This window comes from Emydura macquarii, unplaced genomic scaffold (genome assembly GCF_026122565.2).
Source record: "Emydura macquarii macquarii isolate MOO-44397 ecotype Brisbane River unplaced genomic scaffold, CSIRO-AGI_Emac_v2 contig_374, whole genome shotgun sequence".
Classification (NCBI taxonomy): domain Eukaryota; kingdom Metazoa; phylum Chordata; order Testudines; family Chelidae; genus Emydura; species Emydura macquarii.
In genome coordinates this window covers 5,747,456-5,773,885 of record NW_027130511.1, presented here as the reverse complement: position 1 = coordinate 5,773,885, position 26,430 = coordinate 5,747,456, and the positions used below count along the sequence as shown (strand labels likewise).

At 48.6% G+C, this 26,430-nt stretch overlaps 1 protein-coding gene across 1 annotated transcript in view; it reads right to left on the bottom strand.

The window, feature by feature from the left end:
* Positions 1–231: 231 nt before the first annotated feature.
* ISM2 (isthmin 2) overlaps positions 232–26,430 on the bottom strand; it is a 39,159-nt gene continuing 12,960 nt past the window's right edge. The window contains exons 2-6 of the mRNA XM_067532538.1: positions 12,304–12,567; positions 9,634–9,961; positions 6,788–6,928; positions 5,991–6,068; positions 232–5,043 (exon numbers count right to left, since the gene is read on the bottom strand). Of these exons, the coding sequence (XP_067388639.1) occupies positions 4,526–5,043; positions 5,991–6,068; positions 6,788–6,928; positions 9,634–9,961; positions 12,304–12,567 (1,329 nt within the window). The 3' untranslated portion in view covers positions 232–4,525. The remainder of the gene's footprint in view (positions 5,044–5,990; positions 6,069–6,787; positions 6,929–9,633; positions 9,962–12,303; positions 12,568–26,430) is intronic.

Here is a 26,430-nt window from a genome sequence, read left to right as displayed (position 1 = left end):
TTGCCCCTCATGTTTCCAGCCTTGCCTAAGTTTCCTGAATTTTCCAACCAGGGAGGCAGAATAATCACGCAGCATCCAGGCAGATTTCAGCAGCAATCCCTTGCTGTGAAAGTTCCCACCAGTCCTCTGATAGGAACTGTGTGTGTTACAGGAATTATATCTTCATTTCTGGGATTATGCCGGCTGACAAATTCAGCCTAACTAGTGGATAAGGATATTTTTAACAAGCAACAGACCTTACTATAAGGAGGTCGCTTACTCAGAGGTATCCTAGCCTCGGGAAGAAGCTGGATTACATCCTGAAGCCCTCATCTCAGAAGGGATGTATTTGGAGACTCTGCCTTGGAGGGTGTGTATCTTTTTGAAAGGTAGCAAGGTTTAAAAGGACTTTTTAAAAGAAGCAGATGACAGTCTGTGTACTGACCCTAAAAAGATTCCCCCGCTACATTAGACCAAGAGTCCTCTGAAGTAGGCCAATGGCATATGATGTGCAAGAGGCACTAAGAAGAGACTCTCTCATGAACCACAAGAGATAAATACACTTCTGCTTCCACCAGTGCTTGACAACCTCACCCATCCATTCATCTGCTCCACATACAAATGTCTCCAGGTCTTCTTCCACACTGCCCCTTCCCACATAGCATGCGCTGCTGGAACTGAGCCATTGCCCTTACCTCCTTACCACCCACTTCTGCCACCAAGTCTAGAAGAGCCCAGCCAACAAACAATGGTTTAAACATGGAAAGGGGGAACATAGCTGGCCCTTCGTGTATCTTATGTTAATGTCTTTTTGTCTCTATCCCTCGTCCCATCCTTCACGTCACTTGTCAGTTCAGCCCATCAGTCCTTTGGGGCATGACTGCATATCTGTCTGCAGGAGCTTGGCACAGTGGGGCACCCATGCTAATTGGGGTCTGTGATAGCCCTGAACAATAGTTATTAACCAATAAGAATCCAATATGTGGCAGCCTGACAAATCCACTGGTGTGTGTTTCACTCGCAACAGTGTCCCACATGGTGACGGACAACCTGACCGCAACGGTCCAGAAATGAAAGGTTCAAGTACAAGATTGGTCAGAGAGAGAGAAAGACCAAGGGAACTGACAGGCTGGGTGCTCCCTGATCCTGGAGAAAGATGCTGGGACACTGACAGAAACAATGCACGGTGATCCGCTATACAGACCTTCTGCCAAGGAAGGGTTTGATCCTGTCTGGTCAATATTCTGCAGCAAAGCCTGACTAACCAGGCGTCCTACTTGGAGTCTTAGTGTGGCCATGAACCTATTCTTTGTCATATTCCCTCGATTCTCTCTTTCTTTCCTCTGCCAGATAAATTTTGCTTTATACAGGGTACTCTGAACTGCTGCCTGTTACATTAGGCTGCTGGGTACCCAGAAATAAAGACCCTGAGGGAGGCAGCAGAAGAGACAGCTGAGTCTAGGCTCTTGGTCAAAACCATGGGCACATTGGGGGTCATCCCCAAAAAGTGCTGGAAGGAAGCTACCATAGGGCAACATGAGCATGGGGAGAGCTGGGAAACTAGGACAAGCATCCAACCATGTGCCTGGGCATTCTGGAGCCACCTAAGATAAGCACCAGGACGGCACCCAGGCAATGGGGGTAACACTTGTGTAATTATTTGAAAGTGTGAAGGTCAATGATTAGCAGCAGAGTTTGTGACCTACAGAAATGGCTATTATACTCTGCATTTCCTCCTAGCTTGTATCCATTTTGGTTTAGTGTTCCCTGGCCACCAGCCAGCTGAGTTTGGACAAGCTGGCTCTGCCTCCTGCACTTCCATCTTGCTGCCAGAGTGACACCACTGGAAATGACACCGCTCTGGATGTAGGGCAAATAATTACGATGCACACTGACTGGCTAAAGACTCTCTGTGACAGGAGGATAAGTGTTTTAGGGTCAGGTTCTTTAATTCTTGGCAGTGGGGGTATGATGGATGGAGAAAACAAGGTTCTGAGCATCTGCTGGTCTTTCCTCCCAAGCTACTTGGGTCAGATTTGGGGATCAAACTACCTGACATTGTTCCTCTGTCATAGGAGCTGAACTTCTCACCTGGTACGTCATGTTACCTTGTCGTTTGTCTCAGCATATTTTAATATAGTTTTAAGGTGAGTGGTGCAGTTCTTGGGACTTACCCACGTGTAGCTCACCTCACTATACCGAGACCTACAGTAGATCCTGGGCAGGAATGGACTGAAACAGGACCCAGGAGTCCCATGGACAGAGGGTGCCTAGGCAGAGCAGTGCGCCCGAAGCAGAGGGACAGGGTATATATGAGCAATCCCTGCTGGTTCCCTGATGAGGTGGGGCTGAGCTGACTCATTTCAGGGGATTGGGCAGAAGATACTGTTTGGGAAGGAAGTGACATTTCTGCCCCCCGTTGGTGAGTGGTTTATTCCCATCGCCCATTTAGACCCCATGTCCCTGGTGAGATGTTAGGCCTGGGGCTCTCCCTCAGAACGACACTTGCCATTTCCCGAGGTGGCCACTAGATGTCGCTATTGCCACATCTCGATCCAGCAGACCACGCACTTGTCAGACGGCAGTGGGCAAGGCACAGGAGACTTAAGGGGATGAGTTTGGGTCAAACCTCAGCTCCCTCAAACTATCCACAGGAACTGGCCCCAGGAGGGGCTTCAGCAGCGAGAGAGTATCCCCAGCAGCAGACAGGTCCCATGGGAGGCCTGGGGGCCCTTGTTCGGGGAGTTCTGCGTCAAGGTGACAAGAGCATGAAGCACACACCTTTGGCGGGGCCCTTTGCTTCTAGCCCCAGAAGAATGGGAGCCCTGGATTGGAGTCAGCGACCACACCCCAAGAGCCTTGGAATGAAGACACGCTGAGGGCAAGGGCGGGCGTAAATGTCCAGCACCCAGCACCTCCCACTCAGCAGTTGCTGCTCTTCCAGACACTCTCCAGTCCCTATTGCTGCTAGAAGGGAGGGATAAAACCAGGGAGCTGGCTGGGCGGGCAGGCAGGGAATGCAGGGGGCTGGTCTAGTAGATTACTGGGGACGGTGGGGAGAGAGGAAGAGGGGACCTGGCCTTGAAGGTGCCTAGAGAGAAAAAGAGTGGATGCTCTTTCTAACCAGATGCCAAGCTGCAAAAAAGTGGCTTAGTTCATCACCCAAGATCATCCCTAGTGGGGGGGCACAATGGCGACACGTTGGCTCTGGCCGCAGCCTCTCAAAGGGCAAAACCAAGCAATGGTGCAAGCATCCACATGCGGGAGTTTAGCTCCTATCTCCACATGGTTTTACAGTGTCAAAAACACTGGCCACCCCTACGGCCCACATCCCTGGTCACCTTGGCAGAGTCATTAGGAGGACACAAAAAGCAGGGCTACCTCCCGCACTCTGAAGAGCCAGGGAAAGGCTGTGGGAAAAGAGCAGCTGGGTACGGCTGATCCATTGTGTGGACGGTCATTCCTCAACACTGCAATGCATCAGCAGAGCTGGCCTGCCAGGGAAAGCCAGGTGTACGTGTGGGCTGCTGGGGGGACTCCAACAATCCCCCCATCCCATTCGCTTTGAAGTACGGACAAGGTGTTAAACGCAAACATTTGACCTTTTCCTTTTCCTTCCCCTCTGTGTGGAGATCAGACCTTGCTTGTCCCTATTTGTCCCCTGGCCCTGGCAGCAGGTGTGCCTTACTCCCCGCAGTAACACTGTGAAGAGGGCATGTTTTCACATAGATCCCTGCACCGCTACCCAAGAGCCCAGGGAACACTGCGTGGATCTTTCCCACTCCGTTTCTTCCTGAATATAAGATCCAGGGGAGACCACACCCCATACTCACACTGGGAGTTTCAAATAGCTCTGCTCCATCGCCAGGCTTTTGAAGAGACCCCAGACCTGTCCAAGACAGGCGTTTATACAGCTGCCTGATTGGATGTCTCTGAGAAAGCTGCTAACTGTTTGCCTTAACAGCAAGTTTGTGTATTAACTCCACCAGCCCAGCTGCAACATGAAGCAAACAGAAGCCAAGAACGTTTCAGCATAAAGCCCCTCGACTCCCTGGCCGCCTTGTGAGATTGTAATTAACACTTCACGGAAAAGTGACAGGAGCTGTGCCCTTTCCCTTTACACACCCCCGCCCTCAGATGCCGCTGCCTTCCCTTGTCTCTAGCTGTTACCCCCATGGACCCTGTGCTATCCATTGAGAAGTGGCTGGGGTGAGAACAGCACCCACTGGCGCCAATCAGGCAGCAACGATCACCTGGGGCCCTGGGAAACTGGAAAGGAATTGGGATGCCACTGTGAAAAGACAGATTTAAAACCAATCCCCCGCGGTTGGCATCGACAAAGAGCCTGTGTGTAGGGCCAAGGGCTCTGCCTCTCTCCCAGGCTGCTCTGTTCCCAGAGCAGTGATATGCAGGGGGACGACTCCAGAGCCCCTGTGGCCTGCAAGCCCTCATTGCGGTAGAAAGAGAGACAAGCCCCCTGGTGCTCCCGGGGCCTTACGTGCTGGACCTGCCACGTCCTGCTCCCCCATCACTTGGCCGAGCTCTGCTAGTACTCCTTGGCCTCCTGCAGCTGGGAGAGGTACTCCTCCTCAGCGGGGTTATCAGCACACTGCTGCCCATTGTTGGGGGGCCGAACAGCATGGTACCGGCTCCAGTCCCCCTTGCACAGAATCCAAGGCAGCATGTCCACCTTGTAGTGCAGCTCTGGGGAGAACTCCGTGCTGATGAGGTTTGGGGCACCAGCCCCCTTGCCCCGAGTGATGAGCTTGGTGTGCTCATCGTAGCAGCAGTGCTGGGCGGCCAGCGTGGTGCTGTCCAAGGAGAGCATGGAGCGCAGGCAGAAGCGGGCCGTGGGCTTGTAGATGTCCAGCCGCTCCTTGGGCCCGCTGGCATCTCGCCAGCGGAAGTTCTTGTCCTGGCGCTCGTCCCGCAGGTTCACAGCACTGTAAACAGCCTCCAGTGGGTAGGAGCAGGGGCAGCTGGGTAAATCCGTCAGCACCTTGCTCATGTACTTTGTGAGAAAGTCGCTCTTGCAGTTCAGCCACTTCTCACAGCTGTCCACATCTGGAGGAGAGAAACCAGGGGGTGAGAGTATGAGCAAATTCCCCACGCAGGGGGGCACCTCCCTGAGATCCAGCCACAGCCCTGGGCATGGAGTTATACCACAACAGCCAGGCTAACAATCACCTGGCCCCCCAAACAGAACCTGCTGCACTGCATGGAGGAGCTGGCAGTAGGGGAGGAGACTGCCAGAGACAAGAACCCCTGTGCTTGAGGGCAACAGCTGATCAGGAGACTCAAGAGAAAAGAATCTCTCTCCATGGGATGGTGTTGCACAGCAAGGTGCTTAATGGGGGCTCTGCACAATCTCTGCCGGAGTGGCTGGGCCACTGATCTGTTTCAGGATGGCAGAGTAAAATCATCAACAAGGACATGATGCAATCCTGGGTCATGTCCATACAACAGCCAGTGCAGATGGGACCTTACCCATGTCTGGAATATGTGCTAAAGCTTCTCGCTGCCTCAAAGTTCAACATGGCTCAGATTCTGTCTACACTGCAACATGGAACCCAACTGTAACCGGGCTGTGAGATAACTGTGCTGTAACTGGGCTTCCCAACATGAATGTAGCTGTAGCATGGACAAGGACTATAGACTCATATGGCTGTGAAGGCACCTAGGTATGTGGGGCATCAAATCTCTCCTCTGCTTCTCTGGGGCATTTCTAATCCTTCCAGTTACAAAACCATCCTTGAGTGGAAGGCCTAGCCCGTGCCAGCATCCTCTGTGAGAACAGGGTACCGGGCGCATGCTAATGCCTAGGTCCCCATGTGGAGAGAGCTGACTGACATTTCATGGCTGTGTGGATATTTCACTGAAGTCGATCAGAACCTGGACCCCTTGGCAAAACACTCCCATCCAGGTAGCAGCATCTCCCCTTTGGGGTGCTGCATTCTGAAATCCCTTAGGAGCACCCAGGGCCCTATCGTACAGAGGAGAACCATGCTCACCTGAGCTGAACATCTCTGTGGTGTTCTCACCCTCGAATGGCGACTCGTCAGTGGTGAAGACCATCTCCCCATCTGCTCCTTCAGAGATAAAACACAGAAGCAAATAGCCAAGATGAACCTCACAGAGGTAATGAATCCCTTTCCACATATGGGCCACAGACCCTTGTATTTCCTCCTGCCCCCTCTCAACCTTCACAGTGGCCTATCCCTTATGCACAGAAGACCAATAGCATGGCACTATAAGGAGAATAAAATCACTGTATGGTTGGAGCCGACTCTCAGTGAGGATTTCAGGCTTTATATGTAATAGAATGTTGAAGTTAGAGCCACTGAAGTTGAGCAGCAAAGCCATGATCCATGGAATGACCAAGCCACACCCTCTGTTCATGATGGAAAGAACCAGCCATTGATATTTCCCAGGTGAAAAAATCAAAAACCACCAACCCTTCAAGAACTAGCTGGTTTCCAAACTCAGGACAGGAGGAGCTGAGTGTTTAAAGGGTTTAAGAGGCAGGTCAAGGACCACAGAGGGATTTGGCCAATGGGTTTCTTTTTTGGAGTGAGTCCCACTCAGGTCCCTTCATCATGTTAGAAAGGGATAAAGTTCTCCCTGCCCCGTGGAGATGGAAAATTCCTCAAGAGATCGCTCCCACACCCTAACAGAAACAGGACCTTGCTGTGGGCAGGGCCCCCTGGGCACATGAGGTTGAGAAAGGCCCCCCTAAGGTGTTAAGGGAGGCAGAGAAGTGGCTCTGTCTAGAGTAAGAGGAGTACAACCAGTGGAGAGAGAGGCTCACCAGGGCAGCGATGCAGGTCACAGGTTCTTGATTCAGTGGCTGTGCAGGCGTAGCCACAGGACCGGGTTCTCTTCTGGTTGCCACTATCACAGGTCACACTGCAGGGGGACCAAGAGCTCCACTCCTCTTCATCTTCATAGTCTGGGCACGGCAAGAGACGGACAAAGCATGAAAGTCCCTGTGTAAAGCCCAGATGGGGATGAAGCCTGGAGCTGCTCTGCACTTCCCTGCTGGCTTCCCTCGGCCTACATTATCTTACATAGCTCCTGGACCGCCCCCCTGCCCTGCCCCACTCTCCTGAGTGGGTCTCCAGAGGGCACTTGAACAGATTCATAGATTTTTAAAGTTAGACATCATCTAGTTAGATCTCCTGTATATCAGCAGCCATAAAACTTTATCCAGCTATTCCTCCACTGAGCCCAGTAACTTGTGCTTAGCCAAAGCATATCTTCCAGAGATGTATCCAAGCTTGATCTGAAGATATCAAGAAATGGAGAATCCATCACTTCCCTGGGTAGTTTGTTCCATGGCTGATCACCGTCACTGTTCAAAATTTGTGCCTTGTTTCTACATGGAATTTACTTGGTTTCAGCTTCCAGTCATTGGTTTCTGCGATGCCTTTCTCTGCTAGACTGAAGAGCTCTTTAGGACCAGGTATTTCCTCCCTGTGAAAAGACTCCTACCCTGTAATCAAGTCACGTCAATCTTCTTTTTGATGAGCTAACCAGAGCAAGCTCTTGAATAGCTAGCTCACTGTAAGGCATTTTCTGCAGCCTTCAAATCACTTTTGTGGCACTTATCTGCACCCTCTCCAATTTTTCAACATCCTTTTTAAAAAATGTGGACACCAAAATTGGATGCAGTGTTCCAGTACTGGTCTCATCAATGCTGTATACAGAGGTAAAATCACTTCCCTAGTCCTACGCACTGCTGCCCTGTTTATACACTCAAGGACCGCATTAGCCCTTTTTGCCAGAGCATCACACTGGGAGCTCATGGGGAGTTGCTTGCCCACTACGACCCATAAATCCACGTCAGAGTCACTCCTTTCCAGGATACAGTGCCCCATTCTGTAGATATGCCCTGCATTCCTTTATCCTAGATGTATGACTTTGCATTTGGCTGCATTAGTAGGTATTTTGTTTGAATAGGCCCAGCCTACCAAGAGATCCAGATTGCGCTGTATGACTGCTCTGTCCTCATCATTTACCACTACACTAATATTTGTGTCACCCGCAAAGTACAGCAGTAGTGATTTTAGATTTGCTTCCAGACCATTGATGAAAATGTTAAATAGCATCGGGCCTAGCGCCGACCTCGGTGGAACCATTAGAAGCACCTCCATTCAGTGACGATTCTCATTGACCAGGGCGAGAGAACATGCATGAGGGAAGTCTCCTAAGAAACTGCTGACACTGCCGTGAGCCCTGGAGAGGCGGGAGGTGGGAAAGGTGGGCATATCCGATTCCCCTCAGTGCCCTACTCTGGCCAGCTGTGGGAACCGCATTGGCTAGTTCTGGAGGGAGCTGCGTTCAGTCCCCACCCCTGTGACATGGGGAAAAGTGGAAACTCCAGGGGATCCTGAACCTTCCCTGAAGTGCCCCTTCTGCCCCCAGTCCTTCCTTTTTTTAATTGTTCTGGATTTTCAATGGATGCCACTAATGACAAACCCAGCAGTACAGGCTGCACCTGTCCTTGCTGGCATCCTTCTCAGGCCGTGCTTCTTGGGAACAGACTCCCCATCTGAACCACTAGACCCTTCTCCCTGCCAGAGCCAGGAACAGAACCAGAGCCCTAATTCGAGTCTTGACACGCTCCCTCGCAAAGCTGAGAACAGACCTCTGGAGTCATGGCTCCCAGTCTCCTTGCCCTAACCACTAGACCAGGGGTCAAACTCATTCAATGGGGAGGGATGAATTCCTGGTTTATTGATGGACTATGGGCTGGGTGTACATTTAGGATTGCACAGTCCCCTCTATCCACAACCACTTCCCACTGATGACAGGGGAGGTTTGCACAAGATCAAGGTTAGAATTCAGCCTTGATGTAGTAACTCAACTCTTAGGTCAAGTATTATTATTTGTTCAATACCTTATTGCTGCATTCAGTATCACTCATTTCATTCCCACCCCATTCCATTCCATCTGCCAGAGCCATCAGACAAAAAATAACGAATGCTGACATTGAAGGGTCATAGATTCATACCCTTTAAGTCCAGAAGGGGCCATTATAATCATCTAGTCCGATCTCCAGCATAACACAGGCCAGAGAACCTCACCTGCTCATTTCTGCATCGAGCCCATAACTGCTGTTTGAGTGACAGCATATCTTCTAGAAAGACAGTCGGTCTTGGTTAAAAGCTTCCAAGTGCTGGAGAACTCCCTACATCCCTAGGTAAGTTGTTCCAGTGATTAATTACCGCACTGTTAAAAATCTGTATCTTATTTCTAGTCTGAATTTACGTACTCATTAGGCTTTAGTTAACACTCCAATCAGATCCACACAGGGGAATTCACACCTCTGAGTTATTTGTCTAGGCTGTCTGCAGACTCGAGCAGACTTTACTGGTTTGGTTCCATTTGGGTCACATTTGGAAAGTTTCCTTCACAACCGTAAGGGCTAGAAACATACCTTAAAAAAAACCCCAAAACACAAAAGCTGAGGTTCTGCACAAGCTGAGCATGTCATGTAAATACATCACGCTGCCATCTGTCTGACATCCCTGCACTACCACACGCTGCCCTGTGGATGCCCTCAGTGCCTTTAATAGCAACAGCCCCGAGTGGGCAGGGAGGTGGTCACTGCAAAACTTGGGGATATCTCCTGGGTGGCTGGGGATGACTCACCATAATTATATTTTTCCTTGAAGATCCAGTTCTTCTGACTCGGCCACCTCTGCTCCCAGTCGCCTCCCACTCCGCTCAGCACTGTCTCCTCCTCCTCATACTCTGCTGTATAATCTTCCTCCTCCTCCCCCCTCTCGCCAGTGTCCAGGCTGTCATCCTCCTCCCCCTCCTCTTCCTCAGTGGGATCCGTGTACTCCCAGAAGAGGGGCCAGAAGAGGTCCTTGTGGGATAGCCACTCGGAGGAGGTCAGGGACCAGTCGTTGCTGGTCTCCTTCAGCAGGTCCATCTCCATCTCAGTCTGAGGATCATCCACCACCTCGATGGTCACCTGGGAAGCCAGATACAAGGCAGGGCAGTAAGGGAGGGGCCAGCACTGAAGCCAGGGCTCCTGGCTGACTCAGCTAGTTGTCAGGGACTCCCTTAAAGGCTGACAAAGGATTTTCCTGTTTGTCTAACAGCTCCCTGCTCAGGATCTAGACATTCCAACTAGTTTTCCCTTTTGGCCTGGTTTTGCTATGCTGCAGCACATTAGGGACCCTGCTAGCTTCTCCCCAAAGCTGATGTCTTCAGTCTCTTTGGGGAGATTCCCTGAACAGATGCTGTCACTTTGTCAGGGCTTCAATGTGTCATTGAAAAAAACCTGACATCCCAGAGTCTGGTGGCAGCAAGAGGCCCATGGCATAAACAGGAACAACCCAGGAAACCAGGGGAGCTACCAGGCTTGACAAATGATTTGTGAAGCACAGTGAGATGCCTGAGACAGGCCTGGGGTCGAGCAACGGAATCCATGAGGAATAGAAACAGCCCTCACACTGCGGGAGAAGGCATTTTAGTAATGGGGCAGATGCTACAAAGTAAGGTGCCGCTGGGGGTCGTCTGGGCCCTTGCTTTGGGGCTGGAAAGTAGCAGGACAAGCCGGGTGAGGTGGCTGGATGGGTTGAGACTCCAGCCACACCCCTTGGGAGGCCAAGATTCTTTTCTGGCTTGAATAACTAAAGCAGTGAATTTGGCAGATCTCAGTCTTGTTGCAAGCAGACCTTCCTCCATAGTAAAAACTCAGCCAGGCACAGCTGGTAGAAGGGACCTAGGACTGGAATAGCAGGAGATGCTGCAAGTAAGGACTGAGGTACAGTGGCAGAGGTGTGTGAGGGGAGGCCAGGGCTAGACTAGCAGGGGATGCTGCAGGTCAGTCAGGAGACGTGCTTTGGTGATGGCTAACCCAGCCAGGCAGGGTTGGGGAAAGTCTCTCCTAACTGCAGTGGGCCAGTGCATCGGCAAGAACTCTTAAAAATGCAGTGCTCATCTCCCCTTAGGAAGCATGCCACGAACCCGCCCTTGCTCTATAGGAAGAGGCTCTAGAAAGAAGTGAGAGGGGCCAGGAGTATAGAGAATCCTGAATGTGCAGATCTGGTTGTACAGGATTCATTCCCTGGTGCAAGGAGCTTATAGGTCAGCATCTCCGATCCTAAATGGGTGCAGCTTATACGTGTCTGAGGCTTATTCACCAAGATATATGGTATCAGCCTGGCAGAGTCCAGGAAATGGGACCCTCACATAAAAGCCTTCCAATTAGGAGATCAAACAAGGCGAGAGAGAAAACATCTCGTTAATTGACCCTACCCTGCAGTCTGTCCATGGTGCTCACCAACCCTGGTTCTAGTTCCAGGCTGCCACAGCCCCCACTCCTGACACTCTCAGCTCCCCCCTGCTGAAGGCCAGGACCCAGCTAAGGCAGCAATCAGGGCCATTGGCAATGAAGAGGAAATGGAGGTCAGGGCAATTCTGGATACTGAGCTGTGGGTATTACCCCTCTGCCCTACCAACCCCCCAGAACCCCCAGTTCTGCAGCACATCGGCAGAGCATTGTGCCAGCTCTGTATGAGCAGGCAGAGAGTTAGAGGATTTTGTCAAAAGGCTCACCCAATACAGGGTTAACCATGGCAGTGGTTTGCTTTCCCATGTCTCCTATGCTCTGGACATTTATTTTGGTCTCTCTTCCCCAAGACTATGAGAAAAATATATCACCCCAGTCCCTTACATTGCCTGGTTTCAGTAAATTAGTGACTTGGATTGGGCAGACTGGGGCAGGCAATGTAAGAACAGCCCCGAATGAAACCTTTATTCAGTTTCACCTTGGAGTCACGTTTCTTCTCTCGTCCAGTCCAGACCCACCCACTCACTTCTCCACTCACATTCCTTCCCACGCCTAATGACGGGAGCTGTAGCAGGTCTCAGTGTCTCCCTGCTGGAGCTTGGATGTAATGGTCACTGAAAATCTGCCACCGCTTCCCGATTATTCGGGCCTGAAATGTACAGAGAGCCCATGAGCAAAAGCTTGTTACAGCAAGGGATTTCCTGTTGGTGACAGAGCAAGCCGGGGTGGGAAGCGGTGGAATCAACAGCACTGGTGATAATCCAGGCTGAGACCAACCACCCAGCTGCCTGGGATGGTGTACAGAAAACAAAATCAATCCTGTCATGATGCAGAGGAAGGAGTTCGGGGGCCTTCTGGGTCCCTACCACAAGGCAGGGGGAAGGGGCCCTTGGCCCACTTAGTCCCCTCCCCCGCAAATGATTCTATGCTTGCATAATCCAGCCACATTACTGTTTCGTTCCCGGCCAAAGTACCCACGTCCAGCCTGTGACAGCGACTTGTGCTGGTGCTCCTACCTGTATGTTTGGGTTCTGGGCGCTCAGGTCAACGTTGGCCAACCCCGGCAGGTTCTGTAAGTCCAGTACAAAGGGCGTGCTCTCCTCCTGGCTAGCGCTGCCAGGCCGGAGTGGCACCGGCTGATTCCTCGCAGCCCGCTGGGACGACCATCGGCGTTTATGCCAGCGAGGCCCAGCCTGCCCGCTTTGCCTCAAGCTCCGAACCTTGTTGGACTGCGGCATCTCCTCTTTCTGTCTCACACGGGTGTCCAACGAAGTGGAGATCTGGCAATGAAAGAAGCAGCGATGCCAGTTCCAACCCCACCCTGACCATCTCCAGAGCTACCGTTCAGGACTTCCTCCACTACACCCTCACACTAGGGCCAGGGCCAGGGAGCAGTCACTATGGAGGTGAACAGCTGTCTGCAAAAGCAAGGAACAGGTCCCTGAAACACGCCTACTGAGAACACACACAAGGCTGATCGACTCACCAGCTCTCTATTCTTCTGTGCCTTGTCCGAGCCAGCAAACGGGTCTTACAAGCCAAGAAAATATGAACTGTTATACTAGATCTGTCTTATCTGTCCCACTATCCTCACCTCCCTGCAGCACCCCATCAGAACAATTGCCCAGCTAGCCCAATATCCCTGTTACTCTAGAGCAGACCAATGGCTCTATTATGTCTGGTATTTCCCTGATTTCTGCCACAGCAGAAACCAGTCCAGTATTTGCGCCTCTCTGCTATAACACTGTCCCATCTAATCTGGCCTTTTGATTTCCCTACCCAGACCAGACCAGTCTGCTGGTCCACTTTGTATGGTATCCTCACCTCTGGCAGTGGCCAAGACCAAATTCTTTGGAGGAAGGACAAAAATCTATAACACACCTGCCCAGTTGTTCAATATTTTACATGGAGAGAGAATTCCAAAACGTCCCTCACCATGACCAGCCCCTGTAAACAATCAATTTTCACCTTGAGGCATGAGATAACATCTCACCTGGAAAATGATTCATGCAAAGATTATTAACGGTCATAAAGTCACCCAGCCCAACTCTCATGTGTGGCAAATTAAACTGAGGGGAACTTTACCAAGATAAATAGTTTATACATGTTCAGGTTATTAGTATCAGAGAAAACAATTTATTTGAAGTTGCCCAATAAAAGATATTCCCTCACCTGTTCTGTCTCTTTAAAGAACTAGGACCTTTTGAACAAATCATCTATTAAAGGTCAACAGGAAAAAAAAAAAACTGCTAAAGATGAATGGCTACATTTTAGGAAACGGATCATGAATGGTTATGGCCCCTTGTATCGCAGAGTACAAAGCAACATAACTTGTAAAGCCATGTGTTAAACGAGTGTGGGAAAAGCTTCAGTTATAGCTCACGTTTGATTGCACATCATAGAGGATTGCACATCAGACAGGAGAGAGACCCTATAAATGCCCTGAGTGTGGGAAAAACTTCACTCGGAGCTCAAACCTCACTAAACATAGGAGAATCCACACAGGAGAGACACCCTAGAAAGAGTGGGAGATCTCACTGTAGGCAACTGGTCTGTGCCCACCTGACGCAAAATGTAAATGTGCTGCATTTGAGGAGGGTCTGGGTATGGGCAGAAGGCAGGAGGACGGTTTGGGATTTGGTGGGGTTGGTTGGTGGGAACCAGGGAGGAGAGACCACTGCGTACTGGGGATTGGGTCATTTCACTGTCTGGGGGAAGTAGGCGATAGAATTCATTGGGAGACATTTCTGTGAGTTCCACACACACTTTCCAGTGCATAGAAGAAATAAAAATGCCCTGTCGCAAAAAAACCAAAACAAAACACAGAACAAAAAACCTGAACTGCTCTCACTCTGCTGACATTTGTATACGTTCTGAGGCAGGGGTGCTTTGCTCACCTCTGAAGTCCCACTCTTGTCTGGGAGCTGCAGCAAGAAGCTCACGCAATCTTCTGAGAAACCTGATTCTCAAAAGGCTTCCAGACCAGGATGGGTTAAGGGTGGATTTGGAAAGAAGCAGGATTAACTCCTCCAAATGAAACCACTTGAGCCACGATCCCACATCACTAACCTTTGCGCACACTGGGATTAAAGGGTGCAAATCAAAGGGGTTGCAAGCTTCAGAGCATCAGAGAAATCAGAGATGGGAAAAAACTGTCAAGCTCTCTGCACCCCGGCCCATGCTCAACCAATGCAGGGTTCCCCACAGAAGATTCTCCAGTGGTCTAGGATTTAACTATCCAAGCTATGCGCCTTCCACCCTGCCTGACCCTCCAGCCTAGAGCATCTCACGGTTAGCAGGTATTTCCTGATGCCCAGCCTCAATTCCCCTTTGTTCCTAGCTGTCTCCCCTTGCACCACCTAAACCTTCCTTCTCCTCCATGAGCCCAGATTGTAGCTACAGAATTAAGGAAGAGGGAGAAGCTTCCCTCCCCACCAGGGAGGCAGAGAGGCACTTTTACCTGCAATTAGGGCCAGATGGTTTGGGGAGGGACTCCCCTCCCTTTCATCCCGATCACTGGAGCACTTCAAAGCGAGCTGGAGCGGAGCCAGGCTCACATGAGCACACATACAGCGTGTCAGCCAGGCCTGTGCCTGCACATCAAAGGACTGCTGCCTGTCTCCCCCTCCCCCAGGGAAAGGAAGGGAGCAGCGGGGACACTGCTGGTCCCTTTGCTGTTTATCAGAGTGGAGCTGTCTGTGGCAAAGAGACTGTGACAGCTTTTTCCAGATGGACCCCTGAATGCAGGCTGGAGGGGGGGGTCCCGGGGAATGTTCCACGTGTGGGGAGAGTCGCTGCTCTGTCCTGGAGGAATGAGCAGGGAGGATGGATATTAGGCCCAGAGTTTTGTTTGAGTTGGCTGCCCATTGACTCTGATACCACTGCACTAGAAAATCAATGGCTCCCGTTTAGGATGTCCATGGCCCCAGGGATTTGTTTGGGGTCTGTCCATTCCTCTGCTTTGACATCCCACTGTGGGAAGAGTGGGGACGAAGGCCGGACAGGGGTTTTCTATATTCACCAAGCAGATGTGGCGACTCAATAGTCTCCCATGTCAGCTAGGGCTGTGCAGCAGCACGGCAGGATGGGTTCTGCTGCCAGGATCGAGGGGACATTTTGGTGGGTTCTGGTCAGGGTGGGGTTAACACTCTGAGGTTCGGGTTCAAAACACAAACAGCAATCAGCACAAACCACTCTGGAGAACCCCAAAGCCCAGCCCCTGGATTGCCTCTCTCCCCTACCCCCAGTCCCCCCCAGCTTTCACCCAGAAAATCTTGGCCCCTGGATTGCTGCTCCCTTCAACCCCCACCAAGTGCAACAAGCCAGTCCCTGCATCACTGCTGCCAGCACCACCACCACCACACTGGGCCAGGGCCAGGAGTTGAGAGCAAGCACCATAAAGGGGTGCGGCACAGCTTTCACAAGACTCACCACACACCTGTGAGCTGAACCAGCTCAGGGGAAAGGCCAAGTCCAACCAGACATGAAGTGCTGTCAACATTTCCAAGGTTCCCCCCAACACAACTCTGCCACAACTCTGCCAACGCAGCTCCCACTGGGATTCAAGCACTTGATGGATCTTGACTTGCCTCACGCTAAGCCATTTTAACCCAGGGCCTCCCTACAGAGTGGTTCAAGACACTGGGAATAAGTCACTGTTGATCTACCGCAGTTGTCTGAGTCACTCCTAGGCTGCTGACTGGTCAGTGAAGGTCTTCACCAACAGATGGCTATTTGCTACCTGCAATGTCTCGGTCCAGCTCTTAGTGGGAAAAGCATCCACATCATGAAGGACAGCATTACAATTAGCCCTTCTCAGCAGAGAGGCCAAGGACTGAATAGACCACAGGAAGTGAATTCTTATCCTACGGAGATTCCTCCAGGGCAGGTGGAGGCATCAGCAGAGGGTAATGCGACGGAAGATGAACCTGATCTGTGGATAAAGAGACCTTGTCCCTAGGGCTGTCAATGGGACACGAGCACTAAATTTTCACCAAACTCTTAGTTAAACCTTGTATTACTGTAACACAGCACTGCAATAAAGTCACATCAATAAAACACTAGTGAGACATAGCACTTTTATAGTGCTTTTCATCTGTAGGTCTCAAAGTGCTTAACAAAGGCAAGTAGGCATCATCACCCCACTTCACACATGGGGAAATAGAGGCACAGTGCAGAGAAGTGTCCATCACACAAGAAGTCACAGTGACCAAACCTGGAGAAGACCCAGCTCTCCTGACTCCCACTCTTCTACCCTATCACTGGACAATACGGCCTGGTTCAGATTTTACACCCCCCACCAGCTCAGGAAATTCAGATCATGGTTCCCATAGGGGGAACATAATCCTTCTGAAGGAGGCCTGGAAAGAGCTGATGGGCTGAGAGATTGCTAGATTTAAGAAACCCCTCACCCAGCTCCCAAACATAAAGTCCTCTGGAATCACTTGGGTCTAATAGGATGATATGTCAGATGGCCCAAATCCTGCACTCCTGTGTGCACTTCAATCCGAGGCTGAGACACTGACCATGCTCACTGTTTGATTTCAAACATTTATCAACTGTGTTTCAAAGCCCAGTTCCCTTTGTTATTCTACCAACACCCCCGCCTCAATGCCGAGCCACAACACACAATCAGTGTCCTTAATCTCAAATGGGGACCTAGACGGGGCACCCCATTGTCACTCTCCTGTACAGAGTGGCCATTGAGCTCCTGGCAATACCAACATGCCCATACCCTAATATTTTAAGGGCTGAAATAAACCCTCAGACATAATTTTTTAATTTGCCAATCACTTACTAATATTCACCAAACCGCCCAGCACATCTCTCCCGCAACTCAATGATCTACTCAGACAGTCTGGCGTGCATGTGTGTAGGGAGATCTCTCTGGAATCAAAATAGATTTGCATATATCAGAAACAATCTCTATTGGCCAAATTTCAGCCCAATATCCCACCCAAAGAATTCCAAGTGATGGTCCCCATGTGGATTTGTATATTTCAGTGTAGGGATTCCAACTAGAGGATCTAGTCTCTACAGAAAAATCCTCCGCTCCTTTACTGCACAAAGCACAGATAGACCTTATCAGATTGCAAGAGCTCCTCCTTTCATTGTGAAGGCATAATTATGTACTTGACCCAGACCTATATATCCCTTTCAAGTAACACCTCTTTTCATCTCCAGCTAATATAAGAAACTTCTGAGTAAAGCCATAGAACAGTTTCTGTGGAAGAATATAAAGCCTGGGATAAACCTGCTAAAATACAGTTATCAAAAGAAAAAGGCTAAGCCTCCTTGCCAGACTGAACATTATACATCATCACTCTGAAGAATACGAGAATGGAAACAATTCCTTCTTGTCTATTGAACAATATATGATGAATCCTTATAAGCTACCTATATTACCTACACACAGAGCATGTGCCCATCTCTAGATCAAACCTGTCCATCAATAAACCCCTACAAACCTGGCAGAAAATCTGAAAACAAATGGGCATGGTTCATCATATACCGCCCTTCCCTATCGCTGGATCAATACATTTCTTGCCAACCACTGAGAAGAGACATTTCGATGACTAGCCTCACTACTATCTCAGACTGCTTTCTACTTAACTATCTTCCCCCTCTCATTCGATCAGTGTAAACACAAATGTCACTTAGACAAATTCTTTGTGCGTGTACCTCCAACCCCAGGGCTTTGTTTGTAAGTTTATCTCCATGTCCAGCCTTTCCCTGAAAAGCAGCAGCCATCAAGAGAAATCCAAGGCTCACTAATACACCCAAACACTTCATCTTCACATTCTAGATGATCCTGCAGTCTAGATTTGGAGAAAAAGTTCAGCATTACCAACCCTACTGGCTTGGAACAAAGATTTAGGAACTGAAATCCAAGAGGCAGCCTGGAGCACCACTCGAAGTACGTACAAATATTCCACACCAACTATCCTAGTCATCTATTATAAACAAACACAGTCTGACTGGAACTGCTTTCACACTGTCCCAGGAAGCCTTCACCATAGCCCCATGCTTCCATTGCATGTAGGACAGCCTAATTTATTAATTTCTGGTCACAAACTCGACAGGTCTATCATCAGATAACTGGAACTCAGCAGTGATTTGTGCCAGCATTCTGCTTACTTTGTATTACTGCTGACAACACTACGTATGGGAAAAATAATTAATAATAATACCTAGTCTATGCCTTCTCTTTATTAGCTAAAAAGCCAATTTTCTCTAAGGCTTTCTAGTTCACAAACCTCTATCAAATCTGATTGAAAGAACTTCTGAAAAAACTGGAATTGGTGGAGAGAAGAGTCACAAAAACGATTTGAGAGCCGGAAAGAAAATGCCTTATGATGTAATCTGTTTCACGTATCAAAAAGATCAAGAGGTGTCTTGATTACAATGTATACATATGTTCACAGGGAGGAAACATCAAATTCTAAAGGACTCTTTGATCTAGCAGAGAAAGGCATAACAAGAACCAATGGCTGGAAGTTAAAACCAGAGAAGTTCAAATTGGCAACAAGGCACGTGTTTTTAACAGTAACAGTGATTAACCATGGAACAAACTACACAGAGTGGTGGATTCTCCATCTCTTGATTTCTTCAGATCAAGACTGGATGACTTTCTGATACGCTTTCATAGAATCATAGAAGATTAGGGTTGGAAGGGACCTCGAGAGCTCATCTAGTCCAATTCCCTGCTCAAAGCAGGGCCACCCCAACTAAACCATCCCAGCCAGGGCTTTGTCATGCATCTTAAAAACCTCTAAGGATGGAGATTCCACCACTTTCCTAGGTAACCCATTCCAGTGCTTCACCACCCTCCTAGTGAAAAAGTTTGTCCTAACATCCAACCTAGACCTCCCCCACTGCAACTTGAGACCATTGCTCCTAGTTCTGTCATCTGCCACCAGAGAACAGCCTAGCTCCATCCTCCCTGGTAGTTAAAGGCTGCTATAAAATCCACCCTCATTCTTCTCTTCTGCAAACTAAACAAGCCTAGTTCCCTCGGCCTCTCCTCATAAGTCATGTGCTCCAGCCCCTAATCATTTTTGTTGCCCTCTGCTGGACAATCTCCAATTTGCCCACATCCTTTCTGTAGTGGGGGGCCCAAAACTGGACTCAATACTCCAAATGCGGCCTCACCAGTGCCGAACATAGGGGATGCAGCCAGCCACGGCTGGATTTACACCTTTCGCAGCTCTAGGCACAGCATCCTCAGCGCCCCCCCCTGCCTACAGCTGGCCTTCGTGTTTTCCGCATGGGTGGGGTGACGGGGGAGAAAAGGGGATGGCTGGGCCAGCTCCATGTAGGGTGGGGGGAGGGGCTGGGGCGACTGGCTTAGCTCCTTGTGGGGTGGGGGGAAAATGTGCTCACCTTGGGCTCTGGCTTCTGGCCTGGTTAGGGGGCGGGGCCTCGGAGGAAGAAGAGGAGCAGAGAGGCAGGGCTCTGGGAGAGAGGAGGAGCAGCAGGCAGGGCCAGAGTTCCAGCGCTCATGTGGGACCTCCAAATTGGCTGGGGCACCTAGACACGGGCCCCGTTGGCCCATGCAGTAATCCATCACTGTTTAGGGGCCCCTAGAATACCGGCGCATCTAGGCACGTGCCTAATTGGAAATTCGGCCTTGCAGCAAGTGTAGGTTGCCTTCTAGTGGAATGAGCCCTCTCCCGCACCGGAGAGGAGTGTGAGCTAGTTGGTAACAAAGATTAATGCAAACCGAGATCCATTTTGAAAGTCTCTGTGCTGATACAGCTTGACCCCTTATCACACTGCTATGGCAACAAACAGTTTAGGTGTCTTTCTAATATCCTTTGTTCCTTGCAGATAAATGGCCACAGCCCTTCAAGTGTCCAGACAATGTAGCTGTCTTTCTTCATCGGAGGTAAGGGGATTACCTGACTCATATGAAACTCAGAAATTACTTTAGGAATGAATCTAGAGTGGGGTTTTAATGATTCCTTTTCTTTACAGAAAGTGTTTGGTGGGTCCACCATAAGTGTTCCCAGCTCACTGACTCTTCTGGCAGACCTTATGGCAATTAGAATGGCCACCTTCATGGACAGATGGGCCACAGAGCATGTGGCTAGAGGCTCAAAGGGGGGCGGGGGGGGGGCAGTCGTGAGTGACGACAAAATAAAATTGAGGTCCCATCGAGGTTGAAATTTCACCAATGGTGGAAAGGATCTCAGAATTCTTTTCAGAAATGTAGTTGTAACTGGCTGAGTGAATATTGTATGGTCTTCCACCAGAGGATGAAAAGCACTGATCACTGCTAAATGCACTAGTACAGAACTTAGCGGAAGACCCAAAGACTTAAGGGTAAATAGACAGTCTAAGATAGTAGGGATCCCTGTGGATTCTGGAGACAAGTTATATTGTTGAGGCCATGAGGAGAAACGTTTCCATTTTGCTACAGCTTCATGTAGAGTCTTTCCTGCTTTGGTTAAGGATGGATTGCACCATTCCAGATCATGAGTGCCGTTTCCAGTGCTCATCCACACACCAGGCTCTGAGTTGCAGCAGTCCCAGATTGGACTGTTTGGACCTGCCCTTGTACTGTGTTAGAAGGTCCTTCAATGAGGGGATGTTTATGGGTGGGTGAACTGAAAGCTTCAGCAGATTCGTAAACCAGAATTGTCTCGGCTAGTTGGGCGCAGTCAGGATGACTCAAGAAGCTCTGTCTTGGCGGATCTTCCGTAGAACTGTGATATCAATGGGATGGGAGGAAAGGCATACCCAGGTGTCCCTTCCATGACACCAGCAGGGCATCTCCAGTTGAGACCCTGCCCAGGACTGCTTGGTAGCAGAAACATGGAAGTTTCCTGTTCTCCCATGAGACGAAAAGGTCCCAGTCCGGTCCCATTGGGTGAAAATGTCATCAAGAACTGAATTGTGACTCTCCCATTTGTGATTTGTGGGAAAATGTCTGCTCAGACAGTCTACTAGAGAGTTTAGCACCTCTGGTAAATATGCTATTGCTAGGGTTATGAGATGGCTAATGCACCAGATCCAGGGGGTGGTTGCCTCTACGTACAGAGGGAGAGATCTCGTTCTCCCCTGCTTTTTTATACCCAACATTATTTGGACATGTCTGGATTGGATGTGTGGGAGGAAGTGTCTCAAACTCGACAGACTGCCTGGACCCCTTGTAAATTGGTATACATTCTAGACTTCCATAGAGTCCAGATGCCTTGTGCCATATGATCGCCTAGTTGAGCATTCCAACCCAAAAAGAAGGTGTCAGTAATGATGGTTGTCTTCGGACTTGTTGTGGGAAATGGAATCCCCACCTGAACCTTTTCCGGTTTCATGCAACACCCAGGAAAGTCCAAAACTTTGCGTGGAATTGTCACCTTGCCGTTTATGTTGTCCTTCTCTGGTAAGCACACAGAGAGAAGCCTGGCTTTTAGGCATTGAAGATGAAGTCTGGCAAATGCCATTACATATGTGCATGAGGACATGTGGTCAAAGATGGAAAGGCAAGTTCTAATTGATGTCCCGGGTCTGATGATGACCTGCTGTATGAGAGTGCTCATAGCCTGAAACCTGTCGAGAGGTAGATATGTTCTTGCTGTGGTCCAGACTGATGGCACCCCTATAAAGTTTATGCACCTCATGGGGGTCAATGTGGATTTTTTGTGATTGCTGCAGACACCCAAGTAAGGCAGAAGGCTGAGCAGAACATTGGTTGTTTGCTGGACTTCCCCATAGGAATTGGCCAACAGCAGCCAGTCACGGAGGTAACGGAAGACTATAAATCCCTTTCTTCTCATCCAAGCTGCCATTACTGCGGGGAACCCCACCCCCCAAACCCTCCATAAAGACCCTGGGTCCTGTAGACCAAAGGAAAGGGACTTTGAATTGGTAACAGTGCGCTGGACAGATATCAATGTGAAAATATTCATCTTTCATGTTGAGAGCCGAGTCCTCCTCTAATAAGGGAATTATTGATGCCAATGATATCATGTGGAATTTCAGCTGTCGAATGAACCTGTTCAACTGTCGCAGATCGAGAATTGGTCTCCATCCTTCTTGGGGGTCAGGCACTAAAGGGAGTAAAATTCCTTCCCTTGATGCTGAGGGGGAACCCTTTCTATGGCTTGCTTGAAGAGAAGGGAGTTCACCTCTTGTCACAGACTCTCCTCATGAGAGTGGTTCCTGAAAAGGAACCGGGAAGGGTGCTTGTGAGTAGGAGGTACCAGAAACTCAATCAGATAGCCACTATGAATAATCTCTAATACCCATTTATCCGTAGGTAGGGCCCTCCAGTTTTTTTGCAAACTGGGTAAGGTGGAGGGGAACGAAGCAACATCAGTAAGGTGATGTGGGTCTCAATAGTCCTGTCAAAAGAAACTCTTCATTTGGGGGCTGGAGTATGATGTGGTGGTGCATATTGCAGAGGCTGGGTTCATGGGTCTATAAACCTCTGTCTCATACATGGTGGGTCCTGAGGACTGTGGTGGTAAAATGGCTGAGGAGGCAGTCTTGTCCAATACTCCTTTCTCTGGTGTTTTCTCTTAGAGGCAGGGCTATAAAAGCCCAGCAAGCGAAGCATTGATCATGAGTCTTCAGTGGAGTGGAGAGACTCATCCGTCTTCATATGGAATAGGTTAATAGTGTATCAAAGGCCAGACCTGGGGTGGTGCTCTGCACCTCTCTAAGGAAACCTGAGAATTGCACCCACAAGTTCCTCCTCATAACAATGGCTGCAGCCATCCCCCTAGAAGTAGAATCTGCTGTGTTCATTGTGCCTGCTTTCATTCACTAAGCCCTGGAAGTGGGCACTATCATCCTTAGGGAGCTTGTCCTTGAATTCCAAAAAACTTATTATAGTTGGTAAAATCATATTTGTCCCCAGTGGTCCCTTCTGACTTTGGAATCTATGAATAAAATGTTAATCCTGTTCAAGTTATTTTGGGATTTTCTTGTATTTTAAGACTCTTGACAATGCCATGAAATAGATCCACTCCACTCCTTTCTGCCACTCACTGGCAGTGGAATTGTTCAGGATCCAGTCTATAAAAGAATCACACTGAGTTTGGTTTTAAAACCCTTGCTGTTCAGCAGTTTTATAACTTTCTCAAAAATGTTCCTCTTGGGCTGAACATTTCTCATGCTTAGTTTTAGTTCAAAGGTAAACTTATTTGGAACATTTGATCAAACGCCATACCGTTGGTTTTTAATGAGGTGGATGTAGGAGGGGGAAAAAAGTATTATGCTTAAAAAAATAGCACAGACCTCTTTTTTTCCCTCCAGTAGTTCACGCATGGGTTTGTTTGCAGCTGCTTGGCATGTGTTGTATGAAATGTTAATTGTTCAGAGCAGAGGTGACTTAGATGCAGTACATACTTGAGAACATTATAGACAGTGAGGGGAAATGAGCAGAAAAAAGCTTTTATGGAATCTTGAGTGAGTGGGCCAAACGAATACATTTTTTGTGTCTTTCTTGTTTTTTTCATAATTTTTAATTAAAATTTCAAAACCTTTTTTAAACAAACAAAAATAATGTTAACATTAAGCAACCAAAACTTTTTAAACCCCCCCCCCCATTATATTTATGTATTTAGAAAAATTATGCTCACACTCTGTGGTGCAATTTTAGCTACACCTCACATCAGGGAGGTGAGCAGTCAAATGGGAGAGGTACCTCCCATCCCAAGCCAGGTGTTTACATGAAACCCGCTTCAGGTAACCATCTATTGTCCAGTCCAAGAAAGGTCAATGGTCAACCATTAAAGTTAATGGAAAAACACAGACAACTGGGAATTTCCCAGTGTTTACTTCCATGCAATTTTTTACTTTCATAACTGACACAGCAAGCCCAGAGGTGCCAGGGATATGAACTGTCAAGCCTAAAAGTGCCGGAACTGAGCCCAGGCAAGCCCCAGCATAAACTAAGCACTGTAATTTCCCCATTTTGAATATCTATATTGACAGAAGAAAAAACTGCAAACCCTTTTAAAATGAACAAGGTTTGAAGTGAAATCCATCCAGAAACTGAGGGACAGTTTCTAAGTGGGATGTCTATGAATGCAGAATCCCTTCTGTAGCAACGGGGTACACAATGGGAAACTGTTCAAAGGCAACAGGTCATTTGTATTATCCAAGGTTTTTATCTAATATGGAAGTGCAAAGCCTGTGCTGGCATCTTTATGTTTATTATCTGTGTAATTCGTATGCGTTTGCTTTCCCTTACTATTTCATCTTTGACTCGGTAATTTTTCTATTAAATAAACTTCATTTTTAGCCCAGTTTGGTGTGCAAACTGTGTGGAGTGTGACACCACAGTGCACTGATAACTGGGAACTGGTTTGCCCACGCCCTTGGCAGTGCTGAATTAAAGTGAGGGGAACTGTCCAAACGTCTGGTAATTAAGAACTCAGGGAGGATGGATTTGGGGAGACTCGGGACTGGAAGTGCTGCTGGGGTCAGTCACCCTGCAAGGAGTAACTAGGCTGGTGAGAACCAGGATGAGACCTTATGCTTGTTGGCTGGCTACTGGTGTCAGTGATCAGAACTGTAGCCGCATAGCACCAATGCACCCCAAAGTTACAAGGCAGAATCTCTTGCCCACGTAGGGGATCACCATGAGGTCACAGTGGTACCATGTCAAACACTTTACAGAAATCTAAGTGTATTACATCAACACCAATACTATTATCAACCAAACTTGTAATCTCATCCAAAAAAGTATCAAGTTAGTTTGACAGGATCTATTTTCCATAAACCCATGTTGATTGGCATTAATTATATTACCCTCCTTTAATGCTTTATTAATTGAGTCCTGTATCAGCCGCTCTATTATTTTGCCTGGAACCGATGTCACATGGCCAAGACTAGAATTACCAAAGTCATCCCATTTACACTTTTTAAATATTGGCACGACATTAGCTTTCTTCCAGTTTTCTGGACCTTCCTCGGTGCTCCAAGACTTATTGAAAAATCAACATTAATAGTCCGGTTATCTCTTCAGCCAGCTCTTTTAAAACTCTTGGTTGTAAGTTATCTGGATCTGCTGCTTTTAAAATGTCTAACTTCAGTAGCTGCTGTTTAACATCCTCCTGATGCTAGAGGAATGGAAGTAGGGAACCTGACTGCAAGAACAGCATTAAAGGTGGACTTCGAAGCAACATTTAAAGCAATGTGTTGTATGCCATCTACATCTCCTCTATGATGCATGAAGAAAGACAAGCCTCAGACTAAAAACCCTGGGAGATCTGTTCTCCTTACAAAGAAGCCACAAAGGGCACACACTTCTCATTTTCTCTTTGCTTTGCAGCTCACCTGTAATGATTACAAAATGCTCTGAAGATGAAACACGCTCAGTGTCAGTATTTCACCTGGTGGGTTGGCTGGGGCAGTGTGTCAACATTAGGTACCACTGATTCACAATAATTATTATTTATTTGTATTGTGATATTGCCTAGGAGCCCCAGTCGTGCACCATGACCCCAATGTGCTAGGTGCTGCACAAACACAGAACAAAAAGACAGTGCCTGCCCCAAAGAACTTGCTGCCTGAAGCCTTGAATTTTGTTTAAACAACAGCTCTAGCAAAATTCCCAGGACCAGCTAGTTAGGAGCTGAGGGACTTTGTGCTCTGATGGTTACGCATTACACGCTTGGGACGTCAGAGCCAAGAAATAGAACATTCCTTGAGTGTGAGAAGAAACTTGATATCCTCCCCTCAGGCAGCTTTTAATGATGAGGCCCTTAGGACAAAGGTGTACAAGATCGTTGAAGATGTATGTTGCGTGCTAGTTTAGGTGGGTTGGGGCACTCAGTGAGTGACTGTTGGGACAAAAACAGGAGTCCTGTAGCACTTTAAAGACTAACAAATTTTTGCGAGCATAAGTTGCATCTGATGAAGTGGGTTGCAGCCCATGAAAGCGTATGCCCGCAGAAATCTGTTATTCTTTAAAGTGCTATAGGACTCTCGTTGTTTTTGCTGTATACAGACTGACATGGCTACCCCTCTGGAACTTTTCTTCATGTTGGGACAAAGCAAAGCAATGTAGGGGAGCTCTTATTCAAGATCAGTCTGCACAAAGTAATGGCGTAGCCTAAACTCTGCTGGGAGTTCGGCTGGTGTTGCAGTGTGAAGAGCAGGCAGCTGCAGCGCTGCTAAAATAAGTCCTC